This window comes from Cetorhinus maximus, chromosome 12 (assembly GCF_964194155.1).
Source record: "Cetorhinus maximus chromosome 12, sCetMax3.hap1.1, whole genome shotgun sequence".
NCBI lineage: Eukaryota > Metazoa > Chordata > Chondrichthyes > Lamniformes > Cetorhinidae > Cetorhinus > Cetorhinus maximus.
In genome coordinates this window covers 76,657,299-76,674,592 of record NC_135890.1, presented here as the reverse complement: position 1 = coordinate 76,674,592, position 17,294 = coordinate 76,657,299, and the positions used below count along the sequence as shown (strand labels likewise).

General features: G+C 42.8%; 1 protein-coding gene across 3 annotated transcripts in view; it reads right to left on the bottom strand.

Moving 5' to 3' along the window:
* LOC144687599 (oxysterol-binding protein 2-like) overlaps positions 1-17,294 on the bottom strand; it is a 336,708-nt gene that overhangs the window by 10,793 nt on the left and 308,621 nt on the right. For all 3 annotated transcript variants that reach the window (XM_078553932.1, XM_078553934.1, XM_078553935.1), the window contains 4 exons: positions 15,593-15,838; positions 6,134-6,254; positions 2,378-2,481; positions 2,021-2,116 (listed from right to left, as the gene is read on the bottom strand). In XM_078553932.1, the coding sequence (XP_078410058.1) occupies positions 2,021-2,116; positions 2,378-2,481; positions 6,134-6,254; positions 15,593-15,838 (567 nt within the window). The remainder of the gene's footprint in view (positions 1-2,020; positions 2,117-2,377; positions 2,482-6,133; positions 6,255-15,592; positions 15,839-17,294) is intronic.

Genomic DNA, 17,294 nt, shown 5'->3' with positions numbered 1-17,294 from the left:
TTTAAACTCAGAGAGAGGATGCTTTCCCTGCATCAGTCTAGTCATCTCATCACTCCCTAATCATAAGGTTTCATCATATTTTGATGCTGGACCAACTATGGGATGAAAGCTTAGGCAGGTGGCAAACCCGTAGGCCCAAATTACCACAAATTCTGCCTATACCTTTATACACAGGGCTTACTCACCCAGTTCTAACTGTGCCATCACTGCATCATATGCACAAATTTCCTTCTGTGCCACCTTGGATAGCAATTTGCTCATAGAGTTCCTCCTGTGCCATCACAATAAATGCCTAGGAACCTCAGTGAGCTTGAGTTGTCACTAGGCCATTCGGCCCATTAAGCACATTTTAAGTTCAACATGGGCACTCTCTGAACCAAGAGTGATGAAGTGAAGTAGCTGAGGTGAATAAAATAATCTATTTAGGAGGAACCTAGATTAGTACATGAGGGAGAAAAGAATAAGATATTGTGATAAAGTTAGATTTTGTGTAGGAGGAGGTTCATGTGGAGCGTAAACACCAACATAGCCCAGTTAGGCTGAGTGGCCTGTCTCTGTGCTGCAAATTCAATGTAATTCTATATTCAGTCTTAGTGTACCCTGCAGGCCCTGAAATTCTGTGGAGGTCATCCAGGGTCTCCTGGGATAACTCCACTGGGAGACTGAAGAAGTCATTGGGGAAATGGTGTATTCGACTGTCTTTATGGGGATGCACTGGTCTTCCCCCCGCAGAACACGCCTGAATTTTCAGGGCCCTGTTTTACTTGAGACTCAAAATTTTAAACCCCTGGTCGTGTGCACATGGCCCAAGTCAATTGGCAATTAGAAACCTAACAACAATCGTAAGTGAATAGAGCTTTTCTCCCTTTTTGTCAGTTAAGTTGCAGACAAGTGTAGCTCTCTTTCAGGACTAGCTACCCTTGGTACATCTGTAAGCAGAACCCACTTGAGCCAGGAATTGGGGCTTTTACATTATCCTCGAGTAAACAATTAAATATATCAGTAATTTGGATAACCATCGCCTGTTACTGAAACAAGTTCTCTTGTTTTCGCTCAACTACCTCTAGGTATTTACACAGAACAGGTTGTGGAAATAGGTTCAACAGTGACTTTCAAAAGGAAATTTGGATAAAAATTTTAAAGAGAAAAAAATTGCAGGGCTATAGGTGAAAGAGCAAAGGAGTGAGACTAATTATATAGCTCATTCAAAGAGCCAGCACAGGCACAGTGGGCTGAATGGCCTCCTTCTGAGCTGTATGATTCTCTGAACCGTTTTCAGCTAGAGACTGAGCAAGATGATTGTAGAAACACACTCTGGGAGGCTTCTTAGTCACACAAAACTAACTTTATTTATACGAGAGCTTCCATGGTTGCTTGTATCCAGCCAGCCCCTCATACAGCCATTTTTTCCCCTAGGAAACCCCTCCCTAGAAATTATTCCCCCGTGTTAGCCGCACATTGGTTGAACAAAGCACGTGAGCCCCACTCAGCTGAACTGATCTTAAAGTGACAGTCATCACAATGATTTCCTAGGATCAGACATCTTCTCCATGTTCAACCAAGAACTCACTTTCCCGAAAATGCCTGGAGGTAACAAACTGACTCCAAATGGAGGGGGGAGAGGCAGAGAAATTTACTGCAGAATGAATTGCTGGAAGGAAGGTTAGAATCTACACAAAGAAAGCCCAAAGAACAGAAGTGAAAACCAAGCTTGCACAGAGACAACCATCCCTGTTCCCAGCAAGCACTGTGGCAGGATCACACGCACAAAGAAAAACTTTATACAGAAACATATGGTTCACAACATTCAGTAAGGCACCTTTAACAGTCACACATCATTTGTGGTGACAATCACCAAGACTCTTTGTGAACTTTGTACATGGGGACTGAATTATTCTGAAATAAGTTGGAACCAAGGGAAAGGACAAAAAAAGAAAACCACTCTCAGTTACCATCAAAGTAAAGGCTCCCAGCTTTTAGCTGATGCTTCCCTAGGGGCAGAATATGAGGTGCCACTCACCTTCCTGGCGCATTCCCGTGAGAAGTAGCTGTAGGGAATGAATTTGAGTTGACACTTGTCCTTCGTTTTGTTATTTATGATTTCGATCTCTCCTGACTGAAGGACAGAGAGCACAATTATACATAGGATCTGTGACAAACTTTTAACAAAAATATTAAGTATGGTTGATTGAAGAGTGAGAACTGGGTCTGATTTACAAAGCTGTCTGAGGGCATTTTTAATGATTAGCATTGCAGATTACAAATAAAACTTGTACTAGTCCAGTCCATAATGAGGTGCCGCTTTGGGAGTCCTATTTACTCATTTAATAAACTGGACTAATGGTAGTCTAAGCATTGTACACAGCTCTACACTAACCTGGTCAATCCACAGCTTGCCCACGATGATGTTGTGCACTGTGGAAGTGACCTTCCTCCACACATAGTGGTTGCCCCCACTGTTGAACTGTAAGTGAATAGTACCTGTAGGACAAGAGGCAGTTGAAATCAATGCAGACCGGACACAGGTTCCCTTTTACTTGGGGTTAAGCCATGCATTCTGTACTCTTAGACTCTAACCTCTGTTATACCAGCTGGAATCAAGTAGCATGCAGATCATCATTTAAAAGAGAAGAGACAGGTTCACTTTATAGATGTAACTTCATCAGATATGGCACATTCATAACTTCTACAGGAATACAAGTACAAGCCAGGATACAAACACAGAAAAAGGCCAGCTTGTCTATCAAACCTGCCCCACAGCCATGATGCTTGGAGCATTGTGACTAGACCCTTCCTCCCCACCCCTAACTTTTCCGCAGGTATGCAATATCCTGGAAGAGGCAAAACCCCAGAGCCAATGAAAAGTTAGGGCTTGTCCTTTCCTGCGTGAGGGACTTCTTAATGGAATGGTAAGTCTTAATTACTACTAAGCAACCTATCTGGCTCTGCAAATGAACTTTTACAAGTATGGATGCTCATTCCTTCAGATTTTAATTATTGCTGGAAATTTAAAAACATAAACTAACTGAAATACTTCTTCAATACCTTTCTTCAGTTTCTTTTGTATCTCTCTCTCACTCCAAACTTCCTTCCCCTCTCTTTATTTTGCTTTAATGATTTGACATTGAATTCACTATTATAATCTGAATCTCTTTCAATCTGATTGGTTAATAAGATACACAGGTGCTTGCCCTATTCATACAGGCCCTGTAGAGGGCACTGTGTCCTTTCAGTGGTTGGTTGAGGTGTACCTCCAGTGTAAATGCCCACAGAAAGCCGATGCACAAATGCAAATGTAACAAAGCGGCTGGCACTAGTTGTTCACTGTTGACCACGTACAAAAGTTTTGGAAAAGACAGAGGGCAAGTCAGAAATGATTTCGAAATGGAAGGAATGTAAATATAGTGGGAGAACCCTGTAGGAACATGGAAAAGAAGATAAAAAATGCTGCAAATGCACAGCTAATTGTTCAGTGTCTGTATAGAGAAAAGAGTGCTTAACTTTTCAACTAGAATCTTCATTAGACATTGGTTCAGAATTCTGGTATTCACACAAAATATTGGCCAGAATCAGTTTCTCCCTCCAAAGAGGCCGCCTGACCTAGTGTTCCTGCATCTTCTGTCTTTATTTCAGATTACCAGCATCCACTGTATTTTGTACACCCCCAGGTTTTTTTTTAGCTTTGACTTTAAGTTTTCAACATCTGGAGCTTTTTTTTCATCCCTACAGGCAAATGGAGGGAGTGAAATCTGTTTGCAATTGTAGAGTGTTATGTCCAGTGTTTTATGAGCTTTCAGACAATACTTTTAAAAAACTGGACACAAACAAGCTATCAAAATGGCTGCTGAAAATCATATGACCGTTGGCATTTAAGCTAGTCAGTATAAATACTCGGATGAATATCTAATTAAATACAGATATTCATATACATACGGAGAATTCACACATCTCTTTGTTTAAGGATGGGCCAACACAAAAACGACTGTGGAATTTCCAGACTGCCTGACTCCATGCTTTACACTGAACAAAAGGGAACATTGAAACTCAATTCTTGGCAGATGGATGTGTCATAAAGCTATTAATGTATATAATATTTTGGAAAATATTTTTCTTTTAAAATAGAGGTTTAGTCTACGGGTATGTCTTAATTGGATTAAAGCCAGCTGGTCTGGGTGCTTTGATGTGTACTAGTTTTGATATGTAAGAGAGATAGCGTGCATTTGCATTTTTTGAATACAGCATTCAAGAAGTGGGATGAAAACGGACGCCTTTCTAGTAGTCACCAAGCAATATGTTTATATTATTAATTAAATTGGTATTATGAAAGAGGTTTCATTGTTAAAAGGTGAAGTTCAAAGAGGCTGGTGAGGCAATGAGAATTTGAATTCAATCAGTGGTGGTAGGTATAACTTCAGCAGTTTTTGGGCATGTAGAGCAGAGGCAATGTAAGATCAAAAGGCAGCTGCAAGCCGCCAACTAGCACTACAGCAACCAAAGTGAAAGAACCTCATTTTGAATTCATAAGGTGAAAATGCTTTGCCTGGTGTTTGGTTAAGTCTATGGGTTGCTGTTGCCTTAATGGAGATTAGTTTTGGAATTTGCTAAAAGTTATGATAGTAATAATTTGTAGCCATGTGTATATATATTTTAACCTGTGTAAATTAATAAAATGTTTAATTTAGTTTAAGTAAAACCTCGAGAACTGGGGGTCTGATTCCTGAATTTAGAGTCGCATCTCAAACATAACACTTAAAATTATAGGTTATGGCAGTTGTTTAAAGTTTCCCTCTGGGATTTTTAAATAACTCTGCTTTACCAACTGCATCGGTCATATCAGAAGTGAAGAATCAAAGAAACTACAGTCCTGCCACAGGAGGCCAAAGATTGTTAACCAGAGACTGAGATAACTGTAATCTGTAAAAGTGCATGACATTTATCTGTATCTAATCTTTGAGTGTGTGAGAGAACGAGTGTGTTTGATGTGGCTTTTAAGTCAGGGTAAGTGTGTGAGGATAAATAACCTTTTTTATTTTTTAAACTCACAAAAAGCTTTCTGCTGAAATTATTTAATTGGAATACACACTAAAAGGGGTGAGAAAACGCACATCTCTTTCCATACAAAACATCACAGGAAGTAAGAACGGTATACATTCTCTCCGTGACAGGAGGAAATGAAATCTGTTTGGGAATCTGGAGGGAGTTAACAGATAAAGTCAACGCTCAGGTCAAAGGACTCAAGAGTATTTGGGAGGAATAGGACATACCCAGAGAAATTCTATGCTCCACAGGAAGACCTGCATCCTGCTTATTATTACAAGAAGGACTTTTGACAAAGCAGTCATCCTATTTGTATTTCACTAATGCATGCGGTATGTGGGACTGAGACTTTGCCGACTGGAGTTGCACTAAATCATTGCCTTGCATGGAAAGGATTTTCAGAGCCCTGAATGACAAGGATGGGAGGAAACAAAAGGACAGGATTCTATGTACTATGATTGTAGGTGAAAGTGCGGGACAAATGGAAGAGTGAGCGACAGCTTTGTAGAGATAGTAATCCCTCTGGAAAGCACAGAGGGCAAGGAGGAAGATGATTTGATACTCGGACCCCCATGTTGACTGCCAGAAAATGGCAGACAGCAATCTGCTGGTTGCAGCGGATGGAAACTGAACGCAGTGATGGATGCCTGGTGACTCAGAGGGTATTTTTGTAATTTTGTGACTATCCCTTTAAACCAAGTCCAATTTTCTATGTTTCAAGAGAAGGGGTTTCTTTAGCAGGCTGTCGCATGAATTGAGAACAGTGAAGATGATAGTAATGAGATAGAAATGTAACCATTTCATGGTAAAACTCAACACTTGACTGTCACATGCCGACAAGCACCATCCTACAGTGGGAATGTCGATCCCTGATTCACATTGCCTTTTCCAGGGCAAGAGCTGTAACTGAGCAAAATCTAGTCAGAAACACAGATCTCCCATTAATGACCTCACAGTCTAATGGAGCCTTGAGCTGTGCTTCTTTGAATGAGATGACTCTTTTTATGCTTTGTTGCTGTTAATGCAACAAGTGCTCTCAGTGATCCCATTATTCTCAGTTGCAGGAATATTACAGATGGGGTAGTGAGAGCCTTACCTAGTGGCATGATGGAGAGGTACTTCCCACGAAATTTGCTGGCGATGGTGATTTCCTGCCACAGGGTCCAGCCGTATTTAGAAAAGACGTGGTGGGCAGCAGCGGGCGGATGATGGCTGACCTGCAAATGAAAGACAAATAAAATAACCAGGTCCAGTCAGCATGATGTGCTACAGTACTGTAAGCAGGTTGTTGAGAGTTACACAACCCATGTGGAACGTAACATGAGGCACTTGGCTGGGCATTGACAGTGGAGCAGTAAACACGTTCTGATACGGCTATGCTGCTAAAATTTTTTAAATTTCTTTTATTCATTCACGGATTGTGAGCTTTTCTGGCTGGGCCAGCATTTTATTGCCCAATCCTAGTTGCGCTTGACAAAGTGCGCAGAGCAGTGGAAAACCAGGGGATTGGGAAGCCTACAAAGACCAACAGAGGACAACTAAAAAAGAAATAAGGAGGGACAAGATTAAATATGAGGGTAAATTAGCCAGTAATATAAAAGAAGTAATATAAAAGAATATGCAAGAGTTTTTTTTAGATATACAAAGGGTAAGAGAGAGGCAAAAGTAGACATTGGGCCGCTGGAAAATGACGCTGGAGAAGTAGTAGTGGGAAACAAAGAAATGGTGGAGGAACTGAATAGGTACTTTGCATCAGTCTTCACGGTGGAAGACACGAGTAACATCCCCAAAGTTCAAGAGAGTCAGGGGGCAGAGGTGAGTATGGTGGCCATTACCAAGAAGGTGCTAGGAAAACTGAAAGGTCTGAAGGTGGATAAATCACCTGGACCAGATGGATTACACTCCAGAGTTCTGAAGAGATAGTGAAGGCGTTAGTGGTGATCTTTCAAGAATCACTCGAGTCAGGGAGGGTCCCAGAGGACTGGAAAATCACTAATGTAACCCCCCTGTTTAAGAAGGGAGTGAGGCAAAAGACAGGAAATTACAGGCTGATTAGCCTGACCTCGATCGTTGGTAAGATTTTAGAGTCCATTATTAAGGATGAGATTTCAGAATACTTGGAAGTGCATGGTAAAATAGGGCAAAGTCAGCATGGTTTCATCAAGAGGAGGTCATGCCTGACAAATCTGTTAGAATTCTTTGAGGAGGTAACGAGTAGGTTAGACAAAGGAGAGCCAATGGATGTTATCTACTTGGACTTCCAGAAGGCCTTTGACAAGGTGCCACACAGGAGGCTGCTCAGTAAGATAAGAGCCCATGGTGTTAGAGGCAAGGTACTAGCATGGATAGAAGATTGGCTGTCTGGCAGGGGGCAGAGAGTGGGGATAAGGGGGTCCTTCTCAGGATGGCGGCCAGTAACTAGTGGAGTTCCGCAGAGTTGGGACCACAACTTTTCACTATGTACATTAATGATCTAGATGAAGGAACTGAGGGCATCCTGGCTAAGTTTGCAGATGATACAAAGATAGGTGGAGGGACAGGTAGTATTGAGGAGGTGGGGTGGCTGCAGAAGGATTTGGACAGGTTAGGAGAATGGGCAAAGAAGTGGCAGATGGAATACAACGTGGGGAAGTGTGAGGTCATGCACTTTGGTAGGAAGAATAGAGGCATAGACTATTTTCTAAATGGGGAGAGAATTCAGAAATCTGGAGTGCAAAGGGACTTGGGAGTCCTAGTCCAGGATTCTCTTAAGGTTAACTTGCAGGTTGAGTCGGTAGTTAGGAAGGCAAATGCAATGTTGGCATTTATTTTAAGAGGACTAGAATATAAAAGCAGGGATGTGCAGCTGAGGCTTTATAAGGCTCTGGTCAGACCACATTTAGAATATTGTGAGCAATTATGGGCCCCGTATCTCAGGAAGGATGTTCTGGCCCTGGAGAGGGTCCAGAGGAGGTTCACGAGAACGATCCCAGGAATGAAGGGCTTAACATATGAGGAACGTTTGAGGACTCTGGGTCTATACTCAATGGAGTTTAGAAGGATGAGGGGGGATCTGATTGAAACTTACAGAATACTGAAAGTCCTGGATAGAGTGGACGTGGAGAAGATGTTTCCTTTAGTAGGAGAGACAAGGACACGAGGGCACAGCCTCAGAGTAAGAAGACCTTTTAGAACAGAGATGAGGAGAAACTTCTTTAGCCAGAGAGTGACGAATCTATGGAATTCATTGCCACAGAGGGCCGTGGAGGCCAGGTCATTGAGTGTATTTAAGACCGAGATAGATAGGTTCTTGATTGGTAAGGGGATCAAAGGTTACGGGGAGAAGGCGGGAGAATGGGGTTGAGAAACTTATCAGCCATGGTTGAATGGCGGAGCAGACTCGATGGGCCGAATGGCCTAATTTCTGCTCCTATGTCTTATCGTCTTATGGTGTTGAGCTGCCTTCTTGAATTGCTGCAGTCCATGTGGTGTAGTACTCTCAATACTGTTAGGAGGAGAGTTCCAGGATTTTGACCCAGCGACAGTGAAGGAACGGCAATATATTTCCAAATCAGGGTGGTGAGTGACTTGAAGGGGAACTTCCAGGTGGTGGTGTTCCCATCTATCTGCTGCCCTTGTCCTTCTGGATAGCAGTGGAGCAATTTAAATCTAACCCACCCATCAGGAAACTGGTGAGATCGGCTGGAATGCCCAGCCCATTCTAATTTCCACTGCAGTCAGTGGAGTGCTACTTAGGGCAGGAGTGTAATACTGTGTCCCACCCTCTCCTGTGGAATTCCTGTCCAGTGAGTTAGGTTGAAATGACCCCCATAGGTTTTAAGGCAATTCGGACTTTGACAAGTAGGATCTTTGTGGTGAGAGCAGCCAGTGCCAGGGAATGGGAAACCTTCAGTTTTTTACCAAGTCTCAGGATCAAACACTCCCAAGGTCAGGCATTGCCTGGGTCAGTGAACAGTAAAGCCTCTTCTCTCTACTGCTCAACTCCAATATTAGAAGATGATCCTCTTTCTGGTTTATGGATAGTTCAGCGCTTTCACTGAGTGCGGTCTGGATGGGTTGAACTCATTTCATGTCGAGATTTTACAGCCTTATTGGATATGTCTAAATGGCTCATGGCACTTCAACCAGAGACAACAAATACACCCTTGGAACATAGCTGCAATAGAATATAATGGTTCAGGGGAATCAAGAAAACTGAGAAAGAAACAATGAAGCACCAGGGATGGAAGGACTAAGAACCCAATTCATTAGAGATAGAGGGAGAGACACATTGAGGGATTGAGAGATGGCGGAAGTAACACAGAGAGACTGGAAATAGAGGGAGAGACACTGAGAAGGATTGGAGTTAGAGGGATAGGCACACTGAGGGACTGATGGATGGAGAGGCACATAGGGATTGGAGCTGGAGGAATAGATAGTGAACTGGGGTTGGAGGGATGGACATATGCAATGCCTGAAGTTTGATGGACACAGAGGAGTGAATGTACCCTGATGGAATAGAGGGATAAACATGCTGACAATTCTCACAAGCTGGGGAGCTGTGTTCTTTCTCAGAATGGATGAAGTTGAAAACAACTTGCCCTAGTGAGTGAAAGAGATAGTTTGACATCCATGGGGTTAGAGTTAGATTTATTTTCACATATATTAATCTAAACTAACCCAAAGTAGAAAATAGTATTATGGAACATTTCCCTAACATATTCTAATTTATGCATGAACAGACATTTAGAGTACTCTAAGATGCACATTCATTAGCTGTAGTCATTAGTGATAGTAATTATATGCCTTCAATAGGTCTTATTTATAGATATGAAGAATCTGATTCCAATCTTCAGCATAATAGTGCAGTAGGGAATATGCAACATCAATTTCTTAATACTCAAGGGTCTAGCAGCCTTTTAAGTCTTGCTGATGTGTGTAATAGTGTTACAACTGGGTCAATAAATGATTAGAAACAGTCCCATTATTTTGGTTATTAAGTAACGAGTGGGACTATGAGCTAGATTTATTGAGTATCCATTGTCAATGTTTGGAATATCTAACCTTAAGTCTCCCACTGAGTGGTGCAGTGGGTTAGTCACTGTTCTTTTACTTCAGGCCCAATTTCAATTGCAAATTCAAATAGGGCAAATTTCTCATAAGGATCTCATTTGTGAAATAGTCCTGGACAGGCCCAATGCAGGACTTGGTAGGCAAGGACCTGCAGTGTAAAATTGCCCTAGGATTGAACACTGCTTCACAATATCACACATAGGTGCCATGCTTCACAATATCACACAGAGGTGCCATGCTTCACAATGTCACACAGAGGTATCATGCTCAGAAGACATGAAGCAAGTGCCTGACTAGCTACGACTCATGCAAAAAGTAATTTCTAGCCTTCAAAAAACTGCAAGGCTTTGTTATCTCTAAGAGGCGCCAATGCCCCCCGTGACTGCAGAAATCAAATTCCAAGGAAATGCACAAAGACCCTTCACACTTCTAAGGCAGAGCTCTGGCCAACGGAGACAATACATCTGCGAGGACAAAGGGGGCCCTGAAACTGCTGAAACTTATTAATGGATGCAACATAACCATCTCAGGAATCCAGACCAGGGATATACATCCTTTATCCAAACCAAGGGGAAGAAGTGAGAGTTATGTCACATGACCTGACCCCCCACCCACCCAGCTAGAACTTATAATATTGCCTTGTGGAGCTGAATCCAGGCAGTCTGCCATCTTCCATTAATAAAGCAGCAGCAGAAACAGAGCTCTGTCTAGGTTTGAATTGCCTGGCCCTCGTCTAAACTATTTTCTACTGGACCATCTGAACTTCTGTACCAGTGCCTACTGCAAGGCTGATTCATCCCTATGTGCTTCTCCCACTGTGGAAGTCAGCACTACTGGAAAAGTGGATCACCCCTGCATCAGTTTTATCTGGTTAACTTCTCTGAAGGAATACACCATTGGGCTTGATTCTGGACTCTGATGAAACAATAATTCTTATTCAGTATGTGGTCTTTGCCCTGTGCCTCTTTCTTTCCCTTATCCGTCTTTTATTGTGTGAATGTACCGGGGGCTACATAGCAAATTCTCTTCCCACATTTTGAGTGTGTGTGTAAAATAAACTAACCCTCTGATTTTACCCTATCTCGAGTTTGCTGTGGGGTTATTAATAGTGGATTGAATCACTGAAAACTGAGGAAAAACAGGGGAAAGTGGCGAGGACAAAGGCGCCCTGAAACCGCTATAACTTATTAAAGGATGCAACATTAACCATCTCAAGAATCCAGACCAGGAATATACATCCTTTATCCAGATCAAGGGGAAGAAGTCACATTACGACCCTCCCCCACCACCCTTCCAAAATTTAACAGAACCTGTAATATTGTCTTCTGGAGCTGAAAAGGGGGGAAAAAAAACCTTTCTGTTTACAGACGGGTGGTGAGAGGAGAAATCAAATCAATTTTAAATTAAAACCCCTCTTCTCTGTAACAGGGGCCAGAGGATGGTTGCTGTGGGCAACAGGAATAACTGCCTCAGAGTATGGTAGGGGATAGTCTTTTAAGGCTGGGAGTGAATAGAGGGAGTTTTTTCTTCCCTCTCTGTCCAAATTATAACTGGTTTGAGAGTGCTTGGTGTGATACTGTATGCTTGAAATAGGAGTTGTCTCATGCCCCGAAAGTAAATTCTCTCAATTTGAGGATGATCAAAAACATTTTAAAATAAAAGTTAAACAAAAATATCCAAACATTTTAACAAGATCTGTCTCTTCCCTCAAGTGAATTTCAGACTGAATAGGTTGATGTTAAAAGCTCTGCTTGTACTTAAAAGGCTACATTCAGAATCACTGAACTGATTTGTAATCAAGTTTTTTCACCAACAATACTACAACTCACTTCATCACTTCTCTTAGACACATCACAAAATGCTTCATATACAATGACTTCTAATGGAATAATTGGCTGTTGTTACAGGTAAATGTGACAGCCATTTTGCACAGAGCAAGATCCCACAAAAAGCAATGAGACGAATGGCGGTTTAATCAGTTTTTGGTGATGTAAGCTGTTGGAGTAATGTTGACCAGGACACGAAGACAACTTTCTGCACTTTTTCAAATGCTAGCAGGGTTTTCTGCTTTCCACCTGACCCACTGGAATAGGCAGTCGGCACCTCAGTTTAATATCTAGGTCGATGGGTGGCACTTTCAATCAATGCACATTCCTCTGGATTCTGAACTTAGATTATCTACTCAAGTTCTGGAGTATATCCTGAACACACACCTCTCTGATTAGTAGGCAGCAGTGTTAGCAACTGAACGAGTGTAATAAGTCTGCAAGATTCAGGTGAAGGGTCAAGCTCATAGTCAAATGGTTGAACAGCAGAAGAGATGTCATGGTTTAGGGATACCCGGTCTGTGTTTTTAGATGCCTGCAGATGGCAAGAGGAGGGAAAGAATGAGGAAAGCAGGGAGATCCACAATTGTAGTTGGGAAAAAAAAGAAATAGAATAACAGAAGGTACAGTTTGCCAAAATCAGGAGTCATAAATATAAGAAATATAATAAATCCAATATGAAATTCAAGAAAAGAACCTTTACGCAGAGAGTGATGAGATGTGGAACTCACCACCACATGAAGTAGATGCATTTAAGGGGAAGATAGCTAAGTGCATGAGGGAGAAAGGAACAGAAGGCTATGCTGATAGGATTAGTGAAGTAGGCTGGGAGGAGGCTAGTACGGAGCATAAACACTGGACTAGTTGGGCTCTGTGGCCTGTTTCTGTGCTCTAAATTCAAGTATTTCTTAATTCTGTCTGAAGCTCTTCATCAGTAGTATTTAATCCAGAAGAATAGCCATTTAGGGGATTACTTTCTTCCTGGAACACGAAGTCTGTGTTAAATGAAAGTTGATCTTTAATCACTTTCTTTAGGACATTGGCAGGTTTACACTTTACCTAGGGCCCTTTCTGTGAAGTTAGATAACTGAATGGCTGATCAGAACATACCTGTGACAATGCTGCAGAATCAGAGAATTACAACAATTATGAGGAAACAGTCTTCACCTGATCCAACCTCTGCTTCGTCCTCCAGCCCTCCATCCCAGCCTGATTCCTATGGCCCTCTGAATCTGGCCACTCATGCATCCCCTCTCTTTTTGTGTATCCATAGAGGCCGAGACTACTGTTGCTTTGGCCCAACATGCTGGAACTCTACCTCTAAAGCTCTTCATGGAATTCTAACAGAATTACAACACAGAAAGACCACAGTGAAGCTAAGGGCTGAGAGAAAGGTACCCAGGAAGAGACTAAAGGAGGGAGTTCAAGTCATACATTGGCTGGTGCTAGTTTCAGACAGGTGCCTGCTCAAGTTTGGGAGCAGCACACATACACTGGATCAGGAATGATTCATAGTGGTGGAGGCTGAAACACACCTCTACAACTGCCCTTCATTTGGGCTCATTTCTCTCCTCTGTTTCCAACTCCCATTACTTATTGTCTAAGGGTTACAGAATGAAATGGTCAAGTCAGAGCCTACTCAATGGCTCCACACTGACAACATTTCAGAATGTTGTCACTGGATAGATGAGGAAAATTGGCAGATTTTCCCCCTGAACGCAAGGCTATCAAAGCCTATAGTACAGTCTCTGTGATCAAGTATCATGCATCTACCAGGATGGTAGGAAGTGTCCAGAAATTCCTGTTTTATCCCAGACCAAGGGTTGAATCTGAAATCTCCGAGTCCTATGGTTTAGTACCAGCCCAGGTGGCGCATCAAGGAGCCCTAGCAAAACTGGAGTCAAAGGGGAGCAGGGGGAAAACTCTGCTGGTTTTTAAAAATTCATTCATGGGTGTGGGCTTCGCTGGCTGGGCGAAATGGGCCTCCCTTTACTGCCCATCCCTAGTTGCCTTTGAGAAGGTGGTAGTGAGCTGCCTTCTTGAACTGCTGCAGTCCATGTGGTGTAGGTACACCCACAGTGCTGTTAGGGAGGGAGTTCTAGGATTTTGACCCAGCAACAGTGAAGGAACAACAATATATTTCCAAGTCAGGATGGTGTGTGGCTTGGAGGGGAATTTCCATGTGGTGATGTTCCCATGTGTCTGCTACCCTTGTCCTTCTAGATGGTAGCTGTCATGGGTTTGGTGGGTGCTGTCTAAGGAGGCTAGTTCAGTTCAGTTTCTGGTCAATGGTAACCCCCAGGATGTTGACAGTGAGGGATAGAGCGATGGTAAGGCCATTGAATGTCAAGGTATGATGGTTAGATTCTCTCTTGATGGAGATGGTCATTTCCTGGCACTTGTGTGGCTCGCATGTTAATTGCCACTTGTCAGTCCAAGCCTAGATATTGTCCAGGTCTTGCTGCATTTGAACATGGACTGGTTGGAGTTATACCCAGCACAAAGGAAGTTGGTTGTGGTTATTGGAGGTCAATCATCTCAGCTCCAGGACATTACCCTGAGGAACTCCTGCAGTGATGTCCTGGGTCCAACCATCTTCAGCTGCTTCATCAATGACCTTCCTTCCATCTTAAAGTCAGAAGTGGAGATGTTCGTTGATGATTGCACAATGTTCAACACCATTCGTGACTCCTCAGATACTGAAGCAGTCCATGTCCAATTGCAGCAAGACCTGGACAATATCCAGGCTTGGGCTGACAAGTGGCAAGTAACATTCGCGTCACACAAGTGCCAGGCAATGACCATCTTCAACAAGAGAGAATTTAACCATTGCCTCTTGACATTGAATGGCATTACCATCGCTGAATCCCCCACTATCAATATCCTGGGGGTTACCATTGACTAGAAACTGAACTGGACTAGCCATGTACAAACTGTGGCTACAGGAGCAGGTCAGAGGCTAGGACTCCTGAGGTTAGTAATTCACCTCTTGACTCCCCAAACTCTGTCCATCATCTACAAGGCACAAGTCAGGAAGGCGATGGAATACTCTCCACTTGCCTGGATGAGTGCAGCTCCAACAACACTCAAGAAGCTTGACGCCATCCAGGACAAAACAGCTTGCTTGATTGGCACCACATCCACAAACATTCACTCCCTCCACCACCGACGCACAATGGCAACAATGTGTACCATCTACAAGATGCACTGCAGGAACTCACCAAGGCTACCATCTAGGAAGACAAAGGCAGCAGATCCATGGGAACACCACCACCTGTAAGTTCCCCTCCAAGCCACTCACCATCCTCATTTGGAAATATATCGCCATTCTTTCAATGTCGCTGGGTCAAAATCCTGGAACTTCCTTCCTAACAGCATTGTGGATGTACCTACACCACATGACTGTAGCAGTTCAAGAAGGCAGCTCACCACCATCTTCTCAAGGGCAATTAGGGATGGGCTATAAATACTGGCCTAGCCAGCGATGTCCACATCCCAGGTACAAATAAGAAAATCCTTTGAACCCCAAATGTCTTTCCCACAACTCAGTTTAGAATAATGAGGCCACAACATGGAAACTTCCCATCACAAAGTTATAGGCTATATAACTGGTCAACGTTTATGAAACATCATTTTAATTGTTGGACTGCATGTGCATCCCCTCTGAAACCCCTTACCTGCTCACACAGCGAGCGGAAGCCGCTCTCCTCTAGCCGGTCCAGCTCAAACGTCTCCCCAAGCAGTGGGTTAAAAGGCTTTGCTGTGCGATGGGTGGTCGTTGAATAAGAAGACACAGTGAATGCAGCCACATAGCACATCTGCTCTGCAGGATTGTCGCATCTAGCTGCCTTGTCCAATAATTCGTGATACTCTAAGTCCTCAGTTAGTCTCTGAAGCATTGATAAAGGCTCATTGAAGTTTACCTGGAATCAATGAGAGCATAAGCCAAGTTCAATAAAATTAGTGGTTGTTTAAACCTTTAGAAGATGAAATTGCACTGTGTGGTTATTGCTTTGTCTCTTACTTTAATGGTATTGACAGTATTTAAAAGTATTGACTCTCGCAGGTCAGTTAAACTAGCAGCTAATGGAATTGTAATACAAACATGTTAAGCACGCATATGCTAACATTGCATTAGCATGGTTACACCCTATTAATGATGGAATCTCACCAACAGCATTCCTTCAACAGAAAGGTCCTGAATTTCCTCAAGGATTTTCCTGATCACTGGCTGTAATTACAATGGACGACTGGAGGAAACTCTGGAGAAAGGGCCTGTTTATATCATTTCTGCCTGGGTTCTACTGATTTCCTGGAGGTCAGGATGACTTCCACATAAATTCTGGACCAGGACTCCACACCAGGACCAGCTATTCCAGTAGTGTATGGTTTCACATTTGCACTGAGACTGAAGAAGGTCCTCACATCCCGTCAGGGATGTCTGCTTCCAGACTGATGCTAGCCTACTCTGACACCATAGAAGATATGAACCTTGGGTGAATGCTTCTCCCAAAGAGCAGCACCTCAGAGAGTACAACATTCCCTCAGTACTGCTTCAGGAATCAGCCTATATTAAGTACTTCAGTCTTGGTGTGGATTCAATCCAAAACTTTCTTACCCAAAGGTGAGAGTGCTACCAGCTGAGCCCAGACAGTAAGTGTTGATAGCTGTTCAGCCACGAAGGGACATCATAACAGATTCAATTTGTCCACACATGATCTTTCCCATATAGGTTGAACAATAGAGGGAATCATGGTCAATTATTTTCTCTGCCTAGTCAATGGGCGTTGTCACCAATTATATAGTCCCTTACTGACAGCCAGCTGAGATCAACATTGGCCAAGAACTGGACCTTCCTCATCTATCTGGCTGTTTTACATTGGATAGAATGTTCATCAACCCGTTTGGCAAAAATAAAATCACCAGCAGAGACACAAGAGTTGCTGATATTTGGGATGCTCATGTTTGGATAATATATCCCTTACTTCCATATTGTTCAGTTAAATACAATCAGTGCAGTGGGAGTCACCCTGGGTGCAGTGTCTCTCTTGTTTTGCTGAGGTTTCAGTCATAGGATCTACCTTTGGATATGGTGGTCAGTTTTCACACTGGGGCACTTACTGCTCAACCACAGCAGGCATTTTGCTTAGATTTGTTCAGATATTTACTCTGGTTTAAGAAAATTCTAGGCTACTTCTCACTGCTATTGGAAGTTCTGATGGGGAATGGGAAATGCTTCAGAATCTTCTAGATAAATCTTCTCTGATTGGATCCCCGAATGATATTCCATGTGATATGAGATTACCACATATCAGTGTAATATTATTCAAACTGAAAGCATTATTTTCACAACTGGAACTAATTTACACTATTTGAATT